General features: G+C 39.1%; 2 protein-coding genes across 3 annotated transcripts in view; both read left to right on the top strand.

Moving 5' to 3' along the window:
* Nucleotides 1-125: 125 nt before the first annotated feature.
* LOC136838907 (uncharacterized) lies at nt 126-2,130 on the top strand. The gene is made up of 2 exons (XM_067104599.1): nt 126-279; nt 1,553-2,130. Exons 1-2 carry the CDS (start codon nt 126-128, stop codon nt 2,128-2,130), a joined length of 732 nt encoding a protein of 243 aa, XP_066960700.1.
* LOC136838626 (transmembrane protein 120 homolog) overlaps nt 139-24,454 on the top strand; it is an 87,088-nt gene continuing 62,772 nt past the window's right edge. Inside the window, exons 1-4 of one of the 2 annotated variants that reach the window (XM_067103905.1) lie at nt 139-279; nt 1,553-2,684; nt 16,580-16,698; nt 22,188-22,229. In XM_067103905.1, the coding sequence (XP_066960006.1) occupies nt 2,613-2,684; nt 16,580-16,698; nt 22,188-22,229 (233 nt within the window). In that variant the 5' untranslated portion in view covers nt 139-279; nt 1,553-2,612. The remainder of the gene's footprint in view (nt 280-1,552; nt 2,685-16,579; nt 16,699-22,187; nt 22,230-24,454) is intronic. The other variant, XM_067103908.1, reaches the window with a different exon arrangement.

Here is a 24,454-nt window from a genome sequence, read left to right as displayed (position 1 = left end):
GCAGATTTGCACAAGCTCATGTGACAACACTGCCTGATGAGAGGGACACGCAGCCTCGTAGGAAACAGTTGTCTTTATTTTTTGTTGTCAGTTGTCTTTAGTGCTTGCTCTCTCGCTGATCTACGATGCCTCTTCCAGACAACGAACTATTTAACATAAAATTTGTAGAAGCTGTGGAGAAATACAAATGTCTGTATGACACAACATCACCTCAGTACTTCTCGAAGGATGAACAAGACAAGGCATGGAACTGCATAGCAGAGACGTTTTGCTCTACAGGTATGTCCCCTGAATTTGTTTTATATATAGCGGTGTGTTAAGCGTTGATTATTACACGTTAAGTTAAGCGTGACTATTACGTGCCATCAAACCAGCCTAGCAACTTGAGAACTTCAGAGAAGAGATCAGAGTTATAGTTAAGGCAGTTCAATACTTACTAATAAAAATTGAAGGACAAGATGCTTGTAAAAAGACCTGGTGCTTATTTCCTTTCTCAGTTACATTACATAGTGTTATAAATGATGTTGGGAAGCATATTTATACACATGTACTAAACTGTGAAACTATGGCATTTCTTGGATCTAAAAAGTGTTCACATAGCCCATCCCTCATTTGCTGGCCTGTGCGGCCAAAAATTTGTCGTGGATCCTGAGGGATAAGTTGTATGCATTGGTCAGCTCTTGATCAGTAAGTGGAGTTGACAGCACTCCATCGTGATGTCGAATGCAGTTATGCAAGACACATGCAGCCTTTGTGATACTGTCGACCTTATTTGGATTACAAATGCGCACTCAACATTTTTTCTTGCTGTCGATAACCTTTTGTTGAACATTCTGTTTGGATTCGTGAGGCTTCTCTTAGGATAAGGACGCATGATGTGTTCTTGCAGCTGAAACACCTCATCACCGACGAAATACATAGGAAAGGGTGGTTTGTCCTCATCATTTGGGAGGATAAAAGGCGGTGGAATGTTCATTGTGCTTTCGGCAAGGCTGTGGAGGAAACCTGATTCTCGTAGTACTCGACCGTCATTGTTGCGTCCATAATCACCAACACTTATAAAAGTAAAAAATCCATCTGCATCAGCACATGCCATCAAGGCAATTGAAAAGAAGCCTTTGTAGTTATAATAGGCAGAACCAGATGAATTTGGACACTTGATTCTTAAATGCTTCCCATCCAATGATCCCAAACAGTTAGGCATCTTCCAAAGTTCAAAATATCTCTGTGCAATTGCCTCCCACTTTTCTCTTGTCGGAAAAGACATGCACTGTGATTGAAGGGCACACCACACTTTTTCGGCAGTATCCCCTACAATTTCACTCATTGTTGAGACACCCCGATAGGAATCAAATTGTAGTGCCGAGAATGACATTCCTGTTGCCAAGATCCTGCAAAAAGACGTATACATTAATTAATAGAAAAGCAGTAGTCAAGAGACAGATTAATAATATTAGAAGAAAACGCCAATTTAACGTAAAATGCAAACAGAATTGAAAATATAGCAAAGAAAATAGTATTGATCAATAATACGAATCCTTTTTGTTTTCAGGTACAGAATGCAAATCGAGGTGGAAGCATCTGAGAGGCGGGCTCACAAGATACATCAAGAAGAGACAAGGGAAAAGTGGACAAGGTGCAAAATCTATCAGACAGTTTTATTTGTGGGATGTGATGCAGTTTGTACTCCCGTTCCTGAAATCTAGGATTCAGACAGGAACTTTGCCTACTCCAAGTCCGGCAGATGACAGTGAAGACCCTGATGACGTGGAAGATGACGATGTTGATCCTAAAAATCCTGTTTGTGAAGCATGTTTGGAAGGACTCGAAACTCCAAGGACAACCAAAAATCATCCATCACTCCCAAGCTTTGCGACCTCATCCAAACGGGGAAGAAAAAGAGTTGCAGATGATCCTTTTGAAAGAACCGTAGCTGATTTTATTTCCAAAAAATCTGGTGGTGAATCAGAAAATCCTGATTTTCAGTTCTTCAAAAGTCTTCTACCAGACGTGGCAGGCTTCAGTGGTTCACAGAAAAGGCGTTTTAAAATAAAAGTATTGGAACTCATAGATGAAATATGTAATGAAGGGTCAGTTTCTCGATCATCTAGTGTCTCTGCATTAAATTGATCTTACGTGATAATATGAACTGTCTCGTTGGTTACTAAGGGTAGTGATCCAACCGTTTATATATTTCTTACAGCAAGCTTTGCTCACTGCGCTGATTGCACTTTTATGAGTATGCAACAGCAAAATGCTTACATGTAACAGAATGAATATGTAAAGATCTTAATGAATATTCATTCCTCCGTTCACGACATTGTCCGTTTTCATAAAAAAGGTCATTTTATGTCTTGTTCATATTAAGTATTAAGTGTAATTCCAAGATTTATCGTAAGTTCAAGATATGTTTCTCTTCGGCCTCTTACATAATAAGATGACTAAAACTGCGAATAAAAAAAAAAAAGATTAAGGCTGAGCGAAGGGTTTTGGAAAGTTCTGGCAACACCGCCAACAGTGTTTACCATCGCCCAGGCTGCCCAGCTGATCGTCGTGCAGTGACGTTACGATGGAAGTGTAAATCGGGTCGTTAGGGTTTTGTTGCAGTTATAATGGAGCATAACAACATAGATGCTTGTATAGAAGAATGGGAAACTCTGAGTAACGAATACAGAACTTTGGAGGTAACTATTATCGTCTATTTGATTTGTGAAGAATTATTTATTGGAAAAGTTCTGGAGTTTTTGTTTGACGAGAAGTCAGGTATGGGTTTTCGGCTGAGGCCTCGTGTCATGTAGAAGGTTTTGTTATAGTGACCGGGTAGCCCATCCAGATTACAGTAATGTGCTAAATACTTATTTCGTTGGACTAGCGAAACCTCATGTCGAGAAAGTCCAAGATCGGTAAGCTGACAGTAGTAATGAACTTGCGTAGCCAAACCTACCTCGTAAAGGTAAACTCGTAGGCTAACCCACCGTTTACCATATAAGTGTAAAGAAAAATTTGAAAAATTGTGCATTTTTAATCAAAATCGTCGTTGCTAGGCAGATGTATGAAACAGTAATGATTAATAAATATCCCGTTTTCCCCAATGGAATTGGATAGTGTTTACAATAAACAAGATATTTAGGATACTGGTAAGGCTAATGACGAGGGTTCTGTAGTGTTTCCCATGTAGAACATGTAGATACAGTAAAGAAAAATATTGTAATATATAGCCTAATGCCTACCCAAACGCTTGAACTATATATGTTTCCAATAAATCTTGTCTTTTTTACATTTCTAAAAACAAGACACTTGTTGGTGCAGATCACTTTTTGTTTTCTCCCTCCCCCATATCCAACAATTAGCTGGGACCATAGTTTGAAACTGAGGTGTTTGCTTGTGAAAGGCAAAACAAGTGCAATGCTATTGTTGGCCAGGAGGAAACTACATAAATCTCAGCATAGTTCATGCATAGCAACATAGCAGTCACAAAAATTTAAAAGCATGGGGTTAAATGTTTATTGAAAACCATTGCGTATTAGAGTGGGAAATACAATTGTTTCTGGACATAAACTTTACATTGGGATTTAACTTGTGAATGCGAGCTGGAATGGCCATTTAACTTTAGACAAGGGTGTTAATCGATAGGTAGGGGGAAGCCCCGCCCACCTGTTGACAGGCACTCCACTTTGCTTCCAGCCCCTAGCTGCAACCCCTTTCAATCATTTTATGCTACCTCTGTTCATATTACCTTTCTTCCATCTTACTTTTTGCCTTATCCAAACAATTGTTTCATAATGCAACTGAGAGGTCTTCCTCCTGTTGCACCTTTAAAACCTTCTTTACTCTCAATTTCCTTTCAGCACTGAATGACCTCGTAGATCCTAGCGCTTGGCCTTTGGCCTAAATTTCACACTCCAGTTCCAATTCCTATTCCTTTTCACTTTATTTCTGGCCTCTGTGTTGACTGTCTGTCCTACTTACAATTTGCTTTCTTTCACATTCTTTTTGAGAATTTTGGTTTTGTATAGTTGCTGAGATTTGTCTAATAAATATGAGCCAAAGCCCTCAATCACTTAGGGCCTGCCGCTGACGTTCAGTTATACTTATGCAGGTTTGCCTGTACAGCTGGCCTATGCAGGCAAACCTGAACGTTAATGTGAACAACCTGCCTGGTTTTTCCTTCCTGTGCAAGTGACCTGAGCATATTGTTCATCTCAATCGATATGCCTCTGGCATAATGGCCTGTGCAGGCACACTTCAATGTTAATGTGGGGAGGCAGTCTTCTTTGGCTCAGTTCATTTCCCGTCCCAGCGGAATGAGTATGTTCCTGTTGGAAACAGAAATGTTGAGTTCTATTGAATTTAAAAACGTTTATACCTAAATTAATGATGTATTGGATTTACATGTTTTTTATTAATTGATATGGATGTCAGAATAATATAATTTTGCAAGTTTTTCCATAGGAAAAATAATTGTGTATATTGAAGGCTGAAAGTGGCAGCATCATTCCTGAATGTCTTGTAGATTTCATTAAAATCTATGTGAATGAGACTTGTCTTGGGCAAGTAAAATCCAAAGGTTATCATAACAGATTAAGCCTGTGTATGTTTATTTGTGGTTATAAACCATATATGCAAGTCAGTTTTTAAATGAGAATAAATATTCATTATGGCAAAGTAATGTAAAACAAGAATAGGCATATAGCCTATGTGTCTATTTATGATTATGCATCATATATGTAATTTATTTTAAAAATGAGACAATATTTTACTTACTGATGAAACAAAAGAAAATATTAGACTATGCATGTTTATTCATTGCTCACATCCCATGTAAGCCAAATTTTGAAATGAAATTAGACTATCAACACACTAATGAAACAAAGAAAATAGTAGTAAGCTATGGGTGTTCATTCGTTATAACATTGTAGGAAAGTCAGTCTTAAAATGAAAACAAATCAGTATTAACCATTTTAATGAAATAGAGAAAAAACAATTGGGCCTATACATGTCAACTCAGAAATGAAAACAAACAGTTTTTAAGTCTTGCCATGGAACTTTTCCTTCATTCATAAAATACTCAATAAACATTATAAAAGTCCTTGGGGCAAAAATAAACTTTTAACAAATTCACATGGGAATATTGAATTTGTTTTTTCAACCACTCCTTCACTGGACTTCCTATTTGACATTTATGAATTTTTTATGCTATCAGCAAGGCAATTACAGGCAGAGCACCATCTGTTGACGCCATGGCTGCTATGGAGGACTGAGGAAAAAACTATATCATTAGTGGTAAAGTATACCTGAACAGGTTGACTGTGAAGGCAAACCTGTGTAGGTGTACCGAAACATTAGCGGTGTCCTTAAGCCCTTCCACCTCAAAGAGGAAGCTTCAGGTTTTCATGTGCTGCCCAGGGAAGGACAGGTCCTGCCATAGGTTTCTTTCTTCCTTAGAGCTAGACCCCCTCTGTGCCTCTTGTAGGAGGATTAGTGTAATCAATCAAGTCCTTGTTCAAAGTGCTGTTTCTGGCAGTCTGAATAGTGGGTGAGATTTGCCAGGAAGAAGAAGAGAAAAAGGTCTCCCTGGTGTCATTGGATAGCAATCCTCTGCTGGTGACACTGGAGATCCTCTTTGGGATTTTTCTTCCACCTACTAAACTCCCTCTTGTTGTTGCTACTCCCAAGGGAGTAGTTCACCTCACCTACTCCCACTGAACGTTCAGTAAAGAGCCATCAAGCTGGGGAGGACATCTAGCCTGGCTTTTCACCTCAGGCCTCTTTTTATATAAGTAACTTACCAAGTACTGTATTTACATAGCTATTGGTTCCCTAACCTACGGCAGCTTAAAAATTCAAAATTCGCACGGTGGCGCTGTTATCATTAGTGTGTAGGAGACTAGGTCCCGCCCACCATCCAGGACTTGAGGAAACAACCCAGCAGAGAGCTCAATTCGTTTTCTGCCGGCTTCCGGTTAACATCGGAAGTTTTCACGCAGCTGTTGCTTCTCTTTTTGGCTTTTCTTTGCACGAATTTGGTGAAGTATTCAGAATTTGTTGCTTTGTGGCTTGCTACCATTGTCGAATTGTTGTTTGAGGTATTATTTAGTTAATGATGTCGGATTCCAGTTCATCTAGTATTCGCTTTTGTTCTGAGGGTTGTAGAACTAGGCTAACTAAGCTTTCTTATGAATCTCATACAAAGTGCACTAAATGTAGGAGGCAAGAATGTAATAAGGATGATACTTGCATAGAGTGTCAGTATTGGGAGGATAAGAAATGGAAAACCTTGAAATATCATCTAGAGAAATTAGAAAGAGATAAGAAGAGGAAAGCAGCCATTAGGGCTGAAAGTAGGGCTAATGTAGATTCCATTCCTTTGGAAAATGTAGGGGATAACAGAACTACCACTCCTCCAATTCCTCCTCCTCCTCCTCCTCCTATCCTAAATCCTCTTACTTTACCGCCTACTCCTGTTCCAGGTTTCCATGATTAATCTCTTAGTGCCATTGCCAGCCTTGATTCTAGGTTTGATCAGAAATTTAGTGTATTATCTAGTACTATTATGGAAATGGGATCAGCTATTAAATCTCTAATGGAAAAAAATGTAAGTATTGACAGTGCAGTGAGAAGTGAGAGTGCTAGGTTTATTGAGGAGGTGGCTGTCTGTCCCACCAGTGCTCCTAGACAAAGGTCACTGTCCCGCTTCCCCGCGCCAGGAGAAGACACACTGGAAGTCCAAGGGAGGCTGGAGGGGGTTTGCCCACAGGCAGTCGCCCCCTCTGTCGAGCCTGTCGTGTGCTCCCAGGCTTTGACTAAACGTCATTGGAAAGGCGTTCCTGTGCATCAACTTTCTTCTGATTTGTAATTTTCCAGTCCGCACAAGAAGCTCCTATATCGCTACTCTACTTCTTCACGCCCGCTCAATAGACATGTGGATATTAGCGACTATTCTCCCTTGGCTGTCAAGTGGTACAGGGAGTCTAGCCCACAACTTTCCTGCAGTTTTCAAGTCCAGCCTGATTCTCCTGCTCATTGTCATCATTTCTTCAGAGACAGTCCTGAGCGCTATAAGCGTTCTAAGCGCCCAACTTCTTCCAAGCTCCAACTGCCCACCGACTTGCACCAGACTTCTGCTGATGAGCGCCTGCTGCCAGAATACCTCTGATAAGCACCCGGTGCCCTCCGTCTCGCACCAGAATACCGCTGATGAGTGCCTGGCGCCCGCCATCTCGTGCCTGCCTTCGCTCTAGAGTGCCCGGGGCCAACTCCCGAACTTCCGACGCCAACAGCCGAACTCCCAGCTTCTGCTTCTGGAGCCCATGCACCTTCTTTTATTCTGTCTTCCTCATTGGTCCAAGAAGACTCTTTAGCCCCACTCAAGTGCCAATTGATCGAGCTTATGGGATTTTTTAAGAAATCCTCTTCTGCTCCAGAGTCCAAGGATCATTGTCTCCTATCTCTTTGGAAGAGGAAGAGATTGTTCAGGTTATGGTTCCCTCTTCTGCTTACTCATCCTTTCTGCGTTTCCTCCTGGATAATTTCCCTGATTTCTTCGTGCCTGCTTCGCCTACTTCTCCAGCTTCTACCTTCCTCATGAAAAGCCATTTGTCAGAAGGTACCAGGTTACCCAAGCTGGTTCTTTCTTCCTCCTTGAAGAAGGCTCTCAAAGAAGTTCATGCCTGGCTGGCCACTAAGAGAGAACAGGGCAAAGCGACATTTGCTTTTCCACCCAGCAAATTGTTGAAAATGAGGTAACCTGGTACTCTAACTATGTCACTAGGGAAGCTCCTTCCTTGGGAGTTCCTGCCTCCTCCCAAGGGGACTTCTCTGGTCTGGTGGATTCATGTCGTAGAACGGCCTTTTTGTCGGCCAAGATAATGTTTTCCTCAGCTGAACTTGATCACCTTATCAAGAATATATTTAAGGTGTTTGAGATATTTAGTTTCCTCTATTTGGGTCATCGGGGTGCTAGCGAGGAAGATTGAAGACTGTCCTGATGTAGCTGAAGATTTTGCCTCCGATTGGGTAGGAGTTATTTCATGCTCAGACAGAGCAAGTAGAGATGGCTCTTTAGAACTTGCCTCCCTATTTTCTGTGGGCATCCTTAAGAAGAGGGAGCTCTGGTGTTCGTTCACCTTGAAAGGAGTCTTGCCAACTCAAAAGTCAGCTCTACTTTTCACTCCTTTAGACAAGTCTCACCTCTTTCCTCAAAAACAGTGAAGGACATTCTTTTGGACTTGCAGAATAAGTCCACCACTGACTTGTTGGCACAGTCTACTAGACGTCTGAAGGAGCCTGTGCCTTCCACATCAAAATTATTCTCCCCTCTTCAGTCTCAACCCTTTTGTGGAGGGAGAGCTAAGACCCAGCCTTGACCTAGATCAAACTTGTTAAGTATACCTTAGTTTTACCAGACCACTGAGCTGATTAACAGCTTTCCTAGGGCTGGCCCGAAGGATTAGACTTATTTTACGTGGCTGAGAACCAATTGGTTACTTAGCAACGGGACCTACAGCTTATTGTGGAATCCGAACCACATTATAGCGAGAAATGAATTTCTATCACCAGAAATAAATTCCTCTAACTCTTCATCAGCCGGCCGCGGGAATTGAACTCCGGCCCATCGAGTGACAGTCTGAAGCTCAACCGAGTCAGCCAACAAAGGGCTATGATCAAATTTGTGACCTCCTACGAAGTCCATTAAGAGGTCTTCCTTCAAATCCAACCCCAAGAAGTGAGAAGTTAGTTCTCCATGCCCAGGTAGAAGCCAGAATGGGAGAGCAGAGGAGCAGACCCCTGGGTGATCAAAGTTCTCAAGGAGGGCTACTCCATTCCTTTCGTAAAGACTCTTCCTTTAGTTACATCTCCAATCGCCATGACAGCTTATTCAAAAGGTTCCACAAAGTTTTTGGCTCTCTCTCAAGAAGTCTAATCCCTTCTTTCCAAAGGAGCAGTGGAAGAAGTGCTAGATCCCCACTCAGAGGGTTTCTACAATTGCCTTTTCGTGGTTCCGAAGGCCTCGGTGGGCTGGAGACCCCGTTCTGGATGTCAGCGCCTTGAATGTGTTCATACTGAAGACTAAGTTTCATATGGAGACTGTTCGCTCAGTCATGTCCTCAGTACAACAGGGGGACTGGATGGTCACCCTGGATATGCAGGATGCATATTTTCACGTCCCTGTTCATCCAGACTCACGAAAATTTCTACGCTTCGTTTTTCAGGACAGGGTACTACAGTTCCGGACCCTATGCTTCAGCTTATCAACGGCTCCTCAAGTTTTCACATGAATCCTTGGTCTTCTTGGGAATTGGCTTCACTTTCTGGGAATCAACATCAACTTATATCTAGACGATTGGCTTCTCCGCTCATAGGAGGAGGAAAAGTGCCCGGAGGACTTGAGAAGAACTCTTCGCCTGACACAGGAGTTAGGCATTCTCATAAACAAAATGAAGTCCCTTCTGACACTGACTCAGGAGATTCCCTATTTAGGGATGATATTTAACTCTCGGACTTTTCGGACTTTTCTGTTGCCCAAAAGAGTTGAGAAGTGCCTTCAAACTGTCAGTTAGTTCCTTGCTCTTCCTTCCTGCTCGGCAGTGCAGTGGATGAGTCTTCTGGGGACCCTCGCTTCAGTAGAGCAGTTTGTAAATCTAGGCAGACTGCACATGAGACCCCTTGAGTTTTTCCTCAAAGTGAATTGGTGCAGAAAAATCCAACCAGACTCTTTCATCTTCCTGATTACGTCAGAAATCAAAGTGGATCTCCGGTGGTGGTTGTGCGGAGAAAGACTTCAGGAAGGGAAGTCTCTTCTCCCAGTGTGCCCAGACCTTCTATTTTATTCAGATGCCTCCAACCTAGGCTGGGGTGCCCTTCTGGACGGCTGGGAAGTCTCCAGAACATGGACTATGTTACAACAGAATTCTCACATCAACATAAAGGAACTGAGAGCAATTCACCTGGGCCTTCGGTCCTTCTCGGATCTGGTCCTTGTCAAGAAGATTGTAGTATACACAGACAACTCCACGGCTCTTGCTTACATTCCCAAACAGGGGGGCACTCATTCCTTCTTTCTGTACGAGATGGCAAGGGATCTCCTTCTGTGGGCAGAGGAGAACCAAGTCTTTCTTGTCACCTGGTTCATTCAAGGGAGAATGAACGTGATTGCGAACGAATTAAGCTGCCTCAGACAGGTCCTTCCAACCAAACGGACCTTAGACCCGATAGTCTGTGACAGCCTGTGGAAACTGTGGGGCAAGCCCACATTGGATCTTTTTGCAACATAGAGAAACCACTGTCTTTTCCTCTTTTGCTCTCCAGTCCCGGATCCTCAAGCATGGAGCACGGATGCCATGCTTTTGGACTGGACAGACTTAGATGGGTATGCCTTCCCTCCTTTCGGAATGATTGGGGAAGTAATCAATAAGCTGTTGAGGCATCAGAACACCTCCATGACCCTAGTAGCCCCATTTTGGCCGAACAAGGAATGGTTTCCAGACTTGATTCAACTCCTGGTAGACTACCCAAGACTTCTTCCACAAAAACGGTCTCTGCTCGGACAACCCCACTTTCTCAGAGTCCACCAAGGGTTATCTGCTCTGGCCCTGACAGGCTTCAGACTGTCAAGTGACTTGTCAGTGCAAAAGGGTTTTTGAGACAGGCTGCAGAGGCAATTGCGTACAAAGCTCTACCAATCAAAATGGGCAGTCTTGAGAAGGTGGTGAAGCCCCCATAACGTCTCTTCTTCTGAGACGTCTGTTAGCCAAATAGCCAACTTTTTTATATTCCTAAAGTCCGTCAGGAAGTTATCGACCTCTACCATCAGAGGGTATAGGTCGATGCTCAGCTCCGTTTTTAATCACAGAGGAATGGACCTGTCTTTTAATCAAAATATCACTGACTTGATCAAATCCTTTGATACATCCAAGAAAGCTCTTCCAACGTCTCTCAGAACTTAGACGTTGTACTGAAGTGGCTTTCAAGTCCTCAATTCGAACCTCTTCGTTCTGTTTCCGTCAGGAATCTCACAAAAAAGACTCCCTTTTTAGTGGCTCTTGCTACTGCCAAACGTATTAGCGAGTTATAGGCAATAGACAAGAGAATAGGCTGTGCACAAGAGGACGCAGTCTGCTCTCTTTCTCTTGGTTTCCTCGCAAAGAACAAGGACCCTTCTAAATCCTGGCCTGGATCCTTCGTCATCAAGAACCTTATGGATATCTTAGGACCTGAGGAAGAAAGACTCCTCTGTCCAGTGAGGTGCCTTAGGTACTATCTTCAGAGGACGTAAAAGATTAGAGGACCTCTGAGCAATCTGATTAGAGGTTCGCCCTCTGAGCAATCTTTTTTTTTCTGGATTATTAGAAGCCCACTCTCAGATCCAGGAAGAAGCCTTTCCATTACTTAAGGTTAAGGCTCATGAAATTAGGGCAGTCACAACTTCCTCTGCTTTTAAACACAACTTGGTCTCTTTCCTTGATCCTACAGTTGACGTTCTGGAGATGCAAATCCATATTCCCCTCACACAACCTCAAGGACATAGAAACTGTGTTTGAGTATAGTATAATGTAGTCTACACTACCATGTATGTATACAATATACCGTAGTATAGGCTAAGCTAATTCTTGTTTGTTATTCAATTTCTCTTTGCATTGAATTATCATAAGTCACTTTGCATGAACCTCCAGAATTAGCTGATATTAATAATTACTACACCGTGTATGAAAAGAGTGTATTTTATAGTGTAGGCTAGGCTGTGTTTGAGATACATTTTGGTATTTCTTATGTTTTTTCCAACAAACGGTGGTTTTTTTTGGAACCTAACCCCATTGTAAGTATAAAAATACCTGTATAAGAATTTTTAGTTTGTTTCGTTTGTGTTTGAACTATCAAAATAGGCAGTTCTAAGTGTTTTTAGAAGGGTTCTAAGTATTCGCTGGTTTTAGCTATTCGCGGGGGAGTGTGGTATGCATCCCCTGCGAGATCGGGGGTTTACTGTACTATTGTACTTCCTGAAAATAATTACGAACTGGTTGATACGAATATGCTATAGGACTCTCTTAAAATGAGATATCCCATAGTCCAAGATTGTGAGATATATATAATATCAAGTAAACAGAATAATAAAGTATTAATAATTGCAAAAATAAAATTTGAGAGTCAAGATCTACCTCAAAAAATAAAAATTTTGGGGCAAAATAGAGAATTGAGACCTTATGTTCCAAAGCCACTACAATGTCAAAATTGTAGTAAATATGGAGACACAAAGAAAAACTGTCAAAATGAACCTATATGTGCTTAATGTGGATATGACAAACATGCCACACAATGGAAATGTACTGAGCCAAAGTATGTAACTGTGGACAAGATCATCACTTAGGCTCCAAAGAATGTATGTACTATACATACAATACAGAAAATGTTACAAGAAAGAACAGTGATATCTATAAAAGAGGCTAAGTTGGAATTAAAAGTGAGAGGAATTCAAGATCCACCTAAGAAACATACATATTCTTCAATAACAAGAACCAATAATGAAACAAAATTGCATACAAATAGAAGTAACAGAATACAGAAAAGTAAATCACAAGAAGAAATTAATGCTTAAGAGTAAAAACTAAAATGGTAAAGAATAAAGAAACAGGTACAGATGATATGGATAGCATTTTATCAAATTCATTTGAAATATTAATGCAAATAGGAACACAGGAGGATGCTACTATGGAAGTAACAGAGGAGGGTCATGATGGACTGGAAATTAAAGATGAAAAGAGACCTTTGGAAAGAACACCACCCAAAATGAAGAAACCAACAATTATTAGAGAAACATCAGTCAAACCAAAGACAAAAGATATGAAGAAAGAACAAAAACAAAAACAAGCTAAGAATATACCTTTATCTCCTAAAATAATAGTAAAACCTATGGGTACAGATATCCAACACACCAAAGAATTGGAAGAGAACCGTACCATAGATAACGATGACTATGTCAAGGGAGACGAGATTACTCCATCACCAATAATTGGTATAAGAATAAATAAAGAAGGAAATATACATGATAACACTTGGATGTAATGATGGTTTAATTTTATTGTGCAATAATAACAAAAACATAACGAAAGATGGTTTAACAAACATTACAAGAAATTTTATGAAATACAGAAAAAAAGAAACAACTGATTTAAGCACCCATGAAAAAGGCTGCAAATGCTTAGAGCATTTAATATGTTATAAAGATAAACAAATGAATGTCGTGAGTAAATTATTAGAAAAAATGCAAGTTGATAATAACAAAAAATGAAAGCAAAACTCAACCGATATAACATAATATTTTAAACAGCCATATTATACAGTGGAATGTAAATGGTCTACAGACCAGATTACACCTAGGAGAAGTACAACGGTTATTAAAAGAATATGAACCAATGATATGTTTACATGTCAACAAATCATCAACTGTATTCCAATCCAATCTGTCTTCTATGCTTGTTGTACATAGAGTTAAGTCCACTGAAGAAAACGTTCCATGCGTTTTTGAAGAATATGTTCTGATTTTGTTATTTATACAGCACATGTTATTTGAATCTATGAATTCCTGGAAGACCACATACGCAGAGGATTTGAATGAAAACAAATTACTATAGCCGTCTTTTTTGACATTGAAAAGGCATATGATACTACATGGAGATATACTATATTAAAAACGTTACATAAAAATAGCATCCATGGACATTTACCTACGTTTATCCAAAACTTTCTGACAAATTGCACTTTTCAAGTGAGAATTGATGATTTATTGTCAATACATTCCCACTTGAAAATGGTGTTCCACAAGGAAGCGTCGTTAGTTTAATAAATGACATCAGTAATAATCTACCTATTGGAATTAAAAGTAACTTGTATAGGGATGATTGTGCCATATATTATTCAGCATCTCGAAGAAAACATGCAGAGCGAATCATTAGTAAAACTATAATAAAAATAGATGAATGGGCTTCATCTGTAGGCCTTAAATTATCCATACGAAAGACTCAAGCAGTAATGTCTTATAAAAATAAAAAGTGGAAAAAAAGGTGAAGAAATAGATTTAAAAATCAGAAATAATTCCATACCAATTGGCTAAACAGCAAAATTTTTAGGATTAGTATTTGATACTCACTTGAATTGGAAAGCCCACTTAACATACATGAAATCTAAATGTGAAACAACATTAAATCTAATTAAAAAACTATCAAACACCACTTGGGAAGCTGATAGACATACCCTTACTTTACTGTCTAAAATAAGTGTTGTCTAAAATTGATTATAGAAGTGAAACATATGGATGGCTCAGCATCAGATGCAACGCTGAAAACGTTGGATCCAATTCACAATGAAGGCCTTAGAATATGTTCAGGACCCTTTAAATCATCACCAACATCATCTTTACAAGTCGAATCTGGTGAACTACCACTGTCTCTCCATAGAGAGTTTGTAACAATGAAGAGTGCCTTGAGTTCAGACAAGTGATTCTCCAACAAAAAATTATTTGAATTAAGAGATGTATTTATAAACAATCATTCACCACCTTTCCCTGTTAGAGCTAGAAGACTGTTTGAGTTTTTGAATATAAATATGCAATTGCCTTCAATATTAAAATTAACTCCCCCTTGGACTATGAATAAAATAAGAATTTGCACACACTTAAGATATTTATCAAAAAGCTACACATACACCCCAGAACATCATTGACAACATACAACATAACATATAAGCCGAAAAGGTCCACAATACTCAATATACACAGGTGGATCTAAATCAGAGCATGGAGTGGGATATGTTGCAATGTCCCAAGACAAATTGTATCAGTTCTCTCTACCTGATAATGCCTCGGTATTGACAGCTGAGTTATGCGCAATAGCATCAGTCATAAAAATAATTAAAGAAACCTCATGTAATAATATTGTGATTTTTAGCGAATCTAGAAGCGCCATCGAAGCCATTCAGAGATTCAAGCCAAAAAATAACGTTGTACAAGAAGTAAAGTTATTTCTTCATAAGTTGTATAATATTGGAATAATATAGAAATATGTTGGATCCCTGCCATATAGTGATTAAGGGAAATGAAGAGGCTGATAAAGCAGCTAAACAAGCAGCCCATATGACAAGATCAAATGTAAATATCCCTGTTAATGATCATATAACACATGTAAAAGTAGGCATTATAAACAAATGGCAAAATAAATGGAATGAAGAACCTGAAAATAATAAGTTAAACCAAATAAAACCTGGAATTAAAAAATGGAGTTCATCATACCAAAGAGAGAGACGTGCAAGTCTTGGATGGGCCATACTCGTCTGACACATGGACACTTAATGAGCAACCCATATGAATCAGCTTCCCGAATGCTCAGAATGCAAAGTGATAAGAGTTAAATGTGTTATGCGAATGTCCAAAATATAACCAACATTGGTTATCAGCTTTTGGAAATGGATCGATTGGCAAAATTTTATCAGAGTCTGCAACATTTTCAGTTGATCCAATTTTAACATCATTGAAGTGTAAATGAATTGATAAAGTACAGAAAGTAATTTATGAAAATACAAAAGCCCACTGGGCAACTAATATATATATATATAAATAAAAATCCAATTTTTAAAAATGTTAAGTTATTCTGATTTTTATCATTACTCAGGTTTATATATTTTATTTTTATGTTGCAGGCGGAAACTTGAGTAAATGTATTTAATGTGTGCATGTGTTCTAGTGTGGAAGCATATGCTTTTTTGCATATTTTTAAAGTTTCATTATTCATTCATCATTTAGTCCCAGTGCTTAGCCTATGGCTTAGACCTGGTACTCCATTTCATTTTAATCCTTTTTGGGCCAGCCCTATGAGAGTTGTTAATCAGCTCGGCTGTCTGGTTAAACATATTTTAATAATAATATGTTATTGTTTGGTCTTCGTTTTACCCTATGAAGGGAATGGTATACATTTCATTTGTGGAGCTCTGGCCTTACTGACATTTGGGAAGGATTATATTTGAAAGTGAAATAGTGCTGAAGTATTTAGAGTTATTTGTCAAATCTTTATGGGATGCTCACAAGAGTGTGAGCTGTGTTGGCACAATACAAATTTGATTTAACAAAAACACTCGACTCTTGCCCTTCAAGTATTTGCATGGAATGTTGACTGATTGCTTTGCTTCTGTAGTTATATCTTCTTCAAAAGAAAATGGCTTGAATGCTAATAAAAATTCATAAGTTTGTATCTTTGTGTCATCAGGAGATTTAGGAAATCAAAATGTGTAGTCTTAGTTGTATGCTAAATGTTTTAAAAACTAATCTGAAGTGGAATTCACAAGTGTACAGTAGATAAGATAGCAAACCAAATTAAGTGTAGATTATGCAGGGTATGCAGTAGGCAAGCCTTAGACACAACTTACCAGAAATCAATAATTGAAAAAATCACAAATGTTCTCTCTCTCTCTCTCTCTCTCTCTCTCTCTCTCTCTCTCTCTCTCTCTCTCTCTCTCTCTCTCTCTCTCTCTCTCTCTCTCTCTCTCTCTCTCTCTCAATTCAAGTTTATTAATATGGAAATTGATTTTTTTGCAGAAAGTCCACAAGGAATACAGACAAAAATTAGATGAGTTAACACAGCTACAGCAGAAGTGCATCAAAGGCATTGCACATCAGCGGTACAGAATTGGCATCATTAAACAGTCATTGAAAAAGTAAGTTTTTCTATGCATTGGTGTTCTGCTGTTTCACTGTTTCATTTTTCTTAGGTTACTACTTTACATCTCGGGGGTAGTACATTTTGTTCTCTTTCTTATAATAATATATAAAACTTTGTGCACTAATTAATGTTACATGACAGTGATAAAGAAATGCAACTAACAATTTTTAAAATTTGATTGTCACTGAAGAAATGTTCTCCTATTGCCACCAAAGCCTTGTGGTATTAATAACCGGGCTCCAGCAAGGCGCTAGAGAAATCCCTGTACGTTAAAACCTCAGGTTTGTTAGTTATGAAAAATACAAATTGATTTTAAAATTTGTCATTTTTGTTCTTTTTTGATATGAGTGAAGGTCACCTACTTCAACATTAATGTTGTACAGGAAGCTAGAGTAAATGGTCATAGGTTAAGAAGGACTTAATGACTTGCATCATTTAGTCATTCCAGAAATTTAGACTGGCTCAACTCAGTGTTAATTTTGTTTTTCAAATACTCAAGTACTGATAAAACAACAGTTGTTCCTATGACAGTTCAAACCATTGCCTTTTATATAGGAGTAACCTTTAGTGTGAGCTGGAGAATATCATTGAACTTGGTAACAAGGTAGTTAACTGGTGGTTATGGAGTGTGAGTAGGGAATACCCTCATTCACTTACCATCACCAGGCACTTTTTCTTCAGCCCTCATCATGTAAGGACATCTTGTTGCGCTCCTCTGAGTGCTGAGTTTAACTTGTGTTTTATGTTTGGTTTTTTTGTTTTGAGAAATAGTGTAATTTTTTGAGTTGTCAAGGATGTTAACAAGTGGGACCATCCTGCTCTATTTTTTCTCAGTTGGTTCCCCACTGTTAATACTTATCTTCCTTTTAGTTAGGGCAGCGTTGCCATTGTAGGAAGAATTTACTGATGTTGGGGAGTTTTCATTAGGGGAGGTTACCTTGAAGTGTTAGTTTACCTCTTCTTCCACCTGCTTTTGCACCCCTCCTGGGCAAGAGGTGGATATCCTGGTAGGTGGGGATCATACATTTCCCTTATATAGACTGCTGCTTCTGTTGTGGTAGCCACTAGGAGCTTAACACTGTTGAGTTTTCAGTAGCCCTCCTCCTTCCCATGGAAGATTCCCCAGGCCATCAACTATTGCAACTTCCTCAGAGGAGGAAAGCAAGTCCAGAGTGAGGAGAGATGAAGCACAAGTGCTCTCTTTCCATGACCACCTCTTCCTTGTTGAGCTCAAATCCTTTACCCTTCGTCTACAGGAGGAAGAAGAGGAAATCCAGAAGACCTCACAGGGCTTTAATGAGCAATTTCCAACCTGAGGCAGGGCAGGGGTGATCTACTAGCCTCTCTCCAGGCTGAGCATACTGTGTGCTTGTCACACCTCACCTGAACACAATGATGCCATGGTAAAGCAGGCAAGTGGTGGGGTAGGCCCCTCTATTGTGTGCTTTCCTGAAGTACACCAGGTTGAGCTGGCATAACCTAGTAGCTCTACTTTCCTGGTCTCAGGATCAGGTGTGCTGAAACAGTGGGGTTAGCTTTTGCCCTCCTTTCAGAACCCCTTCAGCAATGTTGGTGCAGAGATCATTTTGGCTGATTTGTGAATGCAATGGTCTTATTTTCTTTAGGGTCCACTCAGTAGGCAAAGCAGTTGTTCTGATTGCTATGGTTGCTGTTGCTTGTGTTGCTTTGGGTCAGGTTAACAGTTCTGCAAATTATAGTTCCTTGTCATATAGTAATGAAGCAAACCATTTCCTGATTACTTGAGAGATGCCTTAGCAGCATCAGTCACTGCTCTTTCATTGATAGCAGCTGCAGGCATAACCAAGATCAGTTCTTGTGCTAAGGGGAAGCAAGACTCTAATCAGGGACAGGAAGGAATTGCAAGTTTTTCCTTATGCCTCCTCATTATCTTTGTCAAACACTTTCTTGTCTTTCTCCTTCTCTTTGCCTTCATCTTTCTCTTTGAAAAACAGGAAGAAGAAATCCCAAAACACATCTCAAGGGAAGCATTCAGTGTTTAGTTCCCTGTTAGTCCTTTCCAAAGGTGATACAGAGGCAGCAGTGAATAGAAAGTTGGAGTCCTAAGACATTCTCAGTCAGCAACATAGTGTCTTCAAACTTTTGCCAGGTGTTACAATATCTGTAGCTAAACCTTTGGGTGCTGCTAGGCTTTCAGGTTTTAGGGTTAGGAGGAGGTTTTCTCTCCCAAACCCAGACTGTTAGCCAGTCTTCTGCCTCTAGAAAGGGATGATAATCTTCCCAGCTCTTTCACCCTCCTTCCGCAGCTATGGCTAGAAGGGATTGAAGGGTAAGAAGAAAGGAGGGGGTCACTTAGTGGTGGTTCCACTCCTTTGATGCCATGTGTGATGCATGTTTTACTATTAAGCAATGTGACAGAGAAATGAAGCACAGCCCTGGATAATTTCAGTCCTGTGGGGCAGCCTCTTTATTCTTTTCAAGGACCTCCCTTTTTGCTCTTAAACACTGATGCTATTCTGTTCTTTTCTTCCAGATTCTCCAAAATATCTGGCCAATGAAGAAAGATACTATTAGTTGTAGATGAGTTGGGATATTTTTTCAGTCTCATTCCAACGGAAAAGACAACTAGGGCTGGAGACCTGATGTCGACCTCTCACCATTGAACAAGTTTGTCTTGCAGACTCACTTTTAGATGGAAACAGTACATCATAGAGGAATACATCATGCTTTCAGTGGATCTGAGGAGTGAACACTTCAAGAAACATCTCAGAAGCCTCAAAAGTACTTCTGCTTAATATGCAGTGGGACTAACAACTAACTCAAAGCTCCCTGTTTCAAACTGACAACAATTCCACAAGGGTTTCCTGAGGGTTCTCACCTTGGTTTTGGCTGGGCCTATTCACAAGGTATACACTTGATTTATTAAGTGGATGGCTAGTTCTGGTGTTCCTCTGAGATGATTTTGCTCTAGGACAGAGACGACCTACTTTCTTTTTTGCCTTCTCAGCTGTTCCTGCTGGAACAAGAACAAGTGTTAACTCTTCCATGTGCCTGCTCACGCAAGACCCTGATAGAAAGACCCGTGCTACTGCCAAGCTTACAAGCATATCCAGGTACTTCATCTGCTGCTTGGGTGTGAGATCCAACTTCTCCCAGTTTACCATGAACCCCACCTCAAGGCAAAAACAAAAGTAGTTGGTCTCTATCCGTGGTATTTAGACATATGTCTCTATGATCCTGCAGTCAACATTTTGAAGAAGCAAGTCTATCTTTGCCTCACACTACCTCAAGGATATAGAGACCTTGTTTGAAAACTGTAACACATTAAGACCTTTATCCTTGGCTGGCATGGTGTTGGGAGAGGAAGCATAGAGAACTTTTTGTTCCTTTGCTATCCCCTCACCTTGAAATAAGGTATTGAGTCTATGGGAAGCCTGGGAGTATATTGTACCTAGAGTAATTACCAGTTTTTTAGTTTAGTGGTATGAGGTTGTGGTTTTAATTTTACAGTGTCAGTGATAGTGTTGTTCTTTTTCAATCTGGCCTGTGCCCAGGGCAAGGGCACCTTTTAAACCTTGTTAGCATACGGTGTACTTCCTCCGCTACAGAGTTCCCACTTATGTAGGGACGACCCTTGGACAAAATGCCATGCCCACTACAGGTTGAGAGTAGCATCGACCAGAGGCAGTACCCACCTGCAGCAGCTCTCTGAACAGGTAAGGAAACAACAAACATTCATTCAAAGTTAGCATCTTTTCTAGTTCAAAGTCATTACTTACTTAATGTTTTGGAGTAGAATATGTCCATGTTTTTCCCCTCCTCTTAGCAATGTGGAATCAGCTGTGTATTACTTGGTAAGTTACTTATATAAAAATCACATTTTTATGATAAAGTTTTATATACACTTACCAAGTAATTACATGATCGGAGCCCTCCCTCCTCCCCTCGCATGGACATTAGAGCATGAAACGAATTGAGCTCTGCTAAGTTGTTCCTCTCAGTCCCGGAAAGTGGGCAGGGCCTTGTCACCTACACACAAACAATAGAAGCGCCGCCACACGAATTTTGAATTTTTACACTGCCGTGGCTAGTAACCAATAGCTGTGTAATTACATGTAAATAGTAAATACTATGCTTTGTCCCTGTGGGTTAAAGGAAATTGCTGGTGATTGATGAGTGAGGGGTATTCCCCCACTCAACTTCCTGCATCCACCAGTTAACTACATTTTTACCAAGTTCACCTAGTGTCTCCAGCTCATACTGAAGGATAGTCCTATGCAAAAGCTCTAATTTGTAAATTGTGAAAAATGCAATTTGCTTTCAAGTTTTTTATATGTAAAGAAAGACTTAGATTTCCAAATTCTTAATTGTTTTGCACAAATCAGCACTTGTAGCAAATGTCAAGAAATTATGCCTATTATCTAGTGAAAGATGAGGAGACAGATAACACAAACAAACTTTCAACAGGAATCTGTGATTGTTTGTGGTTTTTTTATGGTTGTCTGCACTACTGTTAGTTTATCTTTCTATTAGCTGTGTGTGAACCCACCAGATGCCACAAACCTTGTTCTATTTTTAACCAGATCCAGCTAATACTTAGAGATTTTTCCCTTCCCTATGTAAAGACCTTAGGTTTGTAAGTTATGAAAAATACAAATTGATTAAAAATTTGTCATATTTGCATGGCAGAATACATTTTAATACATTTGACTAACAGTCACTGATGAATTACATTGAGGCCAATAAAAAAGGTTCTTTTCTCTGCCTCTTTGGCCCCCTCTTACTTTTTGCTTTCCAATTTCAATATAATCTTACTCCTTACTCTTCAAGTCAGCCCTCTCAGAGAGTAAATGTTACCTCAGTGTTCTGGTTGAACTCATTTCAGTAATAACAGTTGTGATAAACCTTTATTGACAGCAGAGATGAACTACCTATGAATATAGGTTAATGAGAGTTCTTCTCCCCTTTGGGCAACCAATCAGCATTACATTCAACTGCTGGTCATTAGTTTTTTCTTGGTTAAACCTTTCAGTTTGAATGGCCTACTAGAGCTGTCAATCATTGTGTAAAGTAAACTTATAAGAGAACATTGAAGTTGTGGTAGACCAAGGGCCATTTAAGGTAATGTTCATTAATTATGTCTCTTTTACAAAATAATATTAATTGCTTTTAAATTTTACATAGATGAACATTGATAAAAGTTGGTTTATGTCATCCAACGGTAACTTTAAGGTAAAGTGCTATGATAGGAGGTTGACTGCTCATAAGCAAAGCTATGTTATGAAAATGTCACTGAAGGTGAATTCTACAGTAACACAGGGATTTTATGCAACTGTTTATGGTAGTTATAAGTTTTAATTCCCGTAGATGATGCTAAAGCTCTTTGCAGCAACCCTGCAACCTCAGCTGCATTGCTTTATGCCTTTTAGTTTTCATCCATTTGCCTTTGGGCTTTCCCCCACATGGCTGTCTAACCTCTTTAAATTTACATTTTCCTCTTTTCAGTTCTAAGAACAAGTCCTTTGGACAAGACCTGCAAAATTCTAGGTATGGGAATCAGTGGTCTCTTTAAACTACTTAGTAATTTTAGTTTTAGTTAGGTTAAATGGTAGGGAAGTTTTTATCTTGCGTGATTAGTAATCACAAGATTATAAATGGGGCCGTATGGTCATAGCGGAGTTAGGTACCAAAGTTCCTTGTTACACGTGGTAATCATTTAAAATCTGTGATGTCACACATTGTGAATTCCGTTTTTGTACTTTACATTATAATTGTTTTTTAGGACTTATGGAAGATCTAGGATTGATTATGCTAATTGATTTTGAGGTATTGGAAATGTAAATTCATCATGTTATCCAGTACACAGTAGTATCTTTTTGTGCTCATACAGTACATTCCAAGAAGCAAACCTAGAGTTGGAAGTCAGTGATCTTATTAAACTACTTTGTAATGATAATTGAAATATGGTAGTACATTCCAAGAATTAAAATCATAGCCATCATTTTGTTAAAGAATTTACTTTTTCAATGCAGTACTTATTAGTATGTGTTACAGAGGCCTCTCTTAGCATTGCATTTTTAGATCATCTTGTTCAGTGTTCAGGGTTGCTTATATATGTAGTGTATTTGTAATTGTTTAGGGGATTCAGTGACTATTGCTCGGTGACAAAAACATGCATCCAGGCTCATTCCAGCTGTACCAACGAGCTATGTTTCTTTAGAAGTCTGGTTAAATGACATGATGCCGTGTATTGTTTATGCCATAATTTTATCTCTCTCAGAATTTCTTGGATAATGTTTTGTTCTCTGTTCTATAGTGTATTGCATTATTCTTTGATCATTTGTATAACCAAAAATGTTGACTGATGATCTAAAAGCATAGTGGTAGGTCCTGAATGTCGTGATGTGGGCTTATCATTGTAAGGGTTTGCTCACCTGCGCTTCAGCATTACTCATGTGGGCAGATAGCAACTACAGTACTTGTGATAAGTAGAGACTTTGGATAAGAGATTGATCTTGAGGAGGTATTTGTTATCAGGTCTTCACTGTTCATGGTTAGCTTTATCTTAGCTTGTGATGCTTAAATGTGTGGGTAAGAATACTTGATAAGGATCTTTGTCTCCTCAATATGTCTAAGCTTGACACATTCTCCTATTACTTCAAACATTGTATGTTATGCAGTATTAATCTTTGGAAGAAAAGATTGTCATTGTATTGAAATAGTTTACCATGTGTATTTAGGAGATATCATTCGGCAATTCAGTTTATCAGATGGGGTTATTCTTAAGGTCATAGAACAAGCTGTAAGCTTTGTAAGAAAAAAAAAAAGGATTTAATGGAATACATTTTCATATGCTTAGCATGAGAAGTTTTTAATTTCTTTCAAAATATTTTCTAATATTTATCATGTTTCAAGGTTCATTCAACTTTGTTTCAAAGTGATGTTATGGGTATATATTATTGAATATATTATATGAAAAACAGCAAGCCAGAAAGTTACTGTTGGGGTTTCCTTGAGAGAGAAACTGTGGTTGATAACACGTAAGAAATACAGAAGGGTCACACAAAAAACTCATTCTCTTAAAACTAATTTATTACCTAACTAATCCACAATCTTTGCAAAAACAGAAAACAACTTTTACAACAACCAAGCACACTTAAAGATAAAAACAATATAACACAAAACACAACTAAAAAATACATTACATTCTTTCACACAAACCAATGCCTTATCAGAAACCTACTACAGTACTGTACAGAAATTGTCTATACAAGTTTGTTTTATTGGTTAGAATCTCTCTCTCTCTCTCTCTCTCTCTCTCTCTCTCTCTCTCTCTCTCTCTCTCTCTCTCTCTCTCTCTCTCTCTATGTCAGTATATGTGTATGTTTGTATACAGTACTGTCTCTCTCTCTCTGTACAGTATATGTGTATGTTTGTATACAGTACTGTATTTTTGTCATACAAAAAAATCATAATCACATACGTCACTGCTTGTTATAAACTAATACTACATCCCCACTGCTATCCCTAAACTAAGGGATCAGTTACCATATTGCATCCTTTGAAGTATTTCTATCAAGAGCATCTTTCTCAGCTAAACCCTTCTCCAAATCCTCCTGCACTTATCACGTGATCTAATCCTTTTCATCCCTCTTGACCTTCTACCCCTGCAGGTTCCACCACACTCCTCACTCATTCCTCCTCACTCATCATTACCACATACTCATACCATCTCAATTTAGACTTACCAAATCAGCAGTCTTTACTACCTG

The sequence above is a fragment of the Macrobrachium rosenbergii genome, chromosome 5 (assembly GCF_040412425.1).
Source record: "Macrobrachium rosenbergii isolate ZJJX-2024 chromosome 5, ASM4041242v1, whole genome shotgun sequence".
In the NCBI taxonomy this organism is placed as follows: Eukaryota; Metazoa; Arthropoda; class Malacostraca; order Decapoda; family Palaemonidae; genus Macrobrachium; species Macrobrachium rosenbergii.
This window is presented reverse-complemented; position numbering and strand designations above follow the sequence as displayed.

Bases quoted from the DNA above. Each gene is read 5' to 3' on its own strand.
- LOC136838907 (XM_067104599.1), top strand. From the start codon at position 126: ATGCCTCTTCCAGACAACGAACTATTTAACATAAAATTTGTAGAAGCT. The intron at 280-1,552 runs GTATGTCCCCTG...TTTTGTTTTCAG, and splicing joins AGAGACGTTTTGCTCTACAG to GTACAGAATGCAAATCGAGG.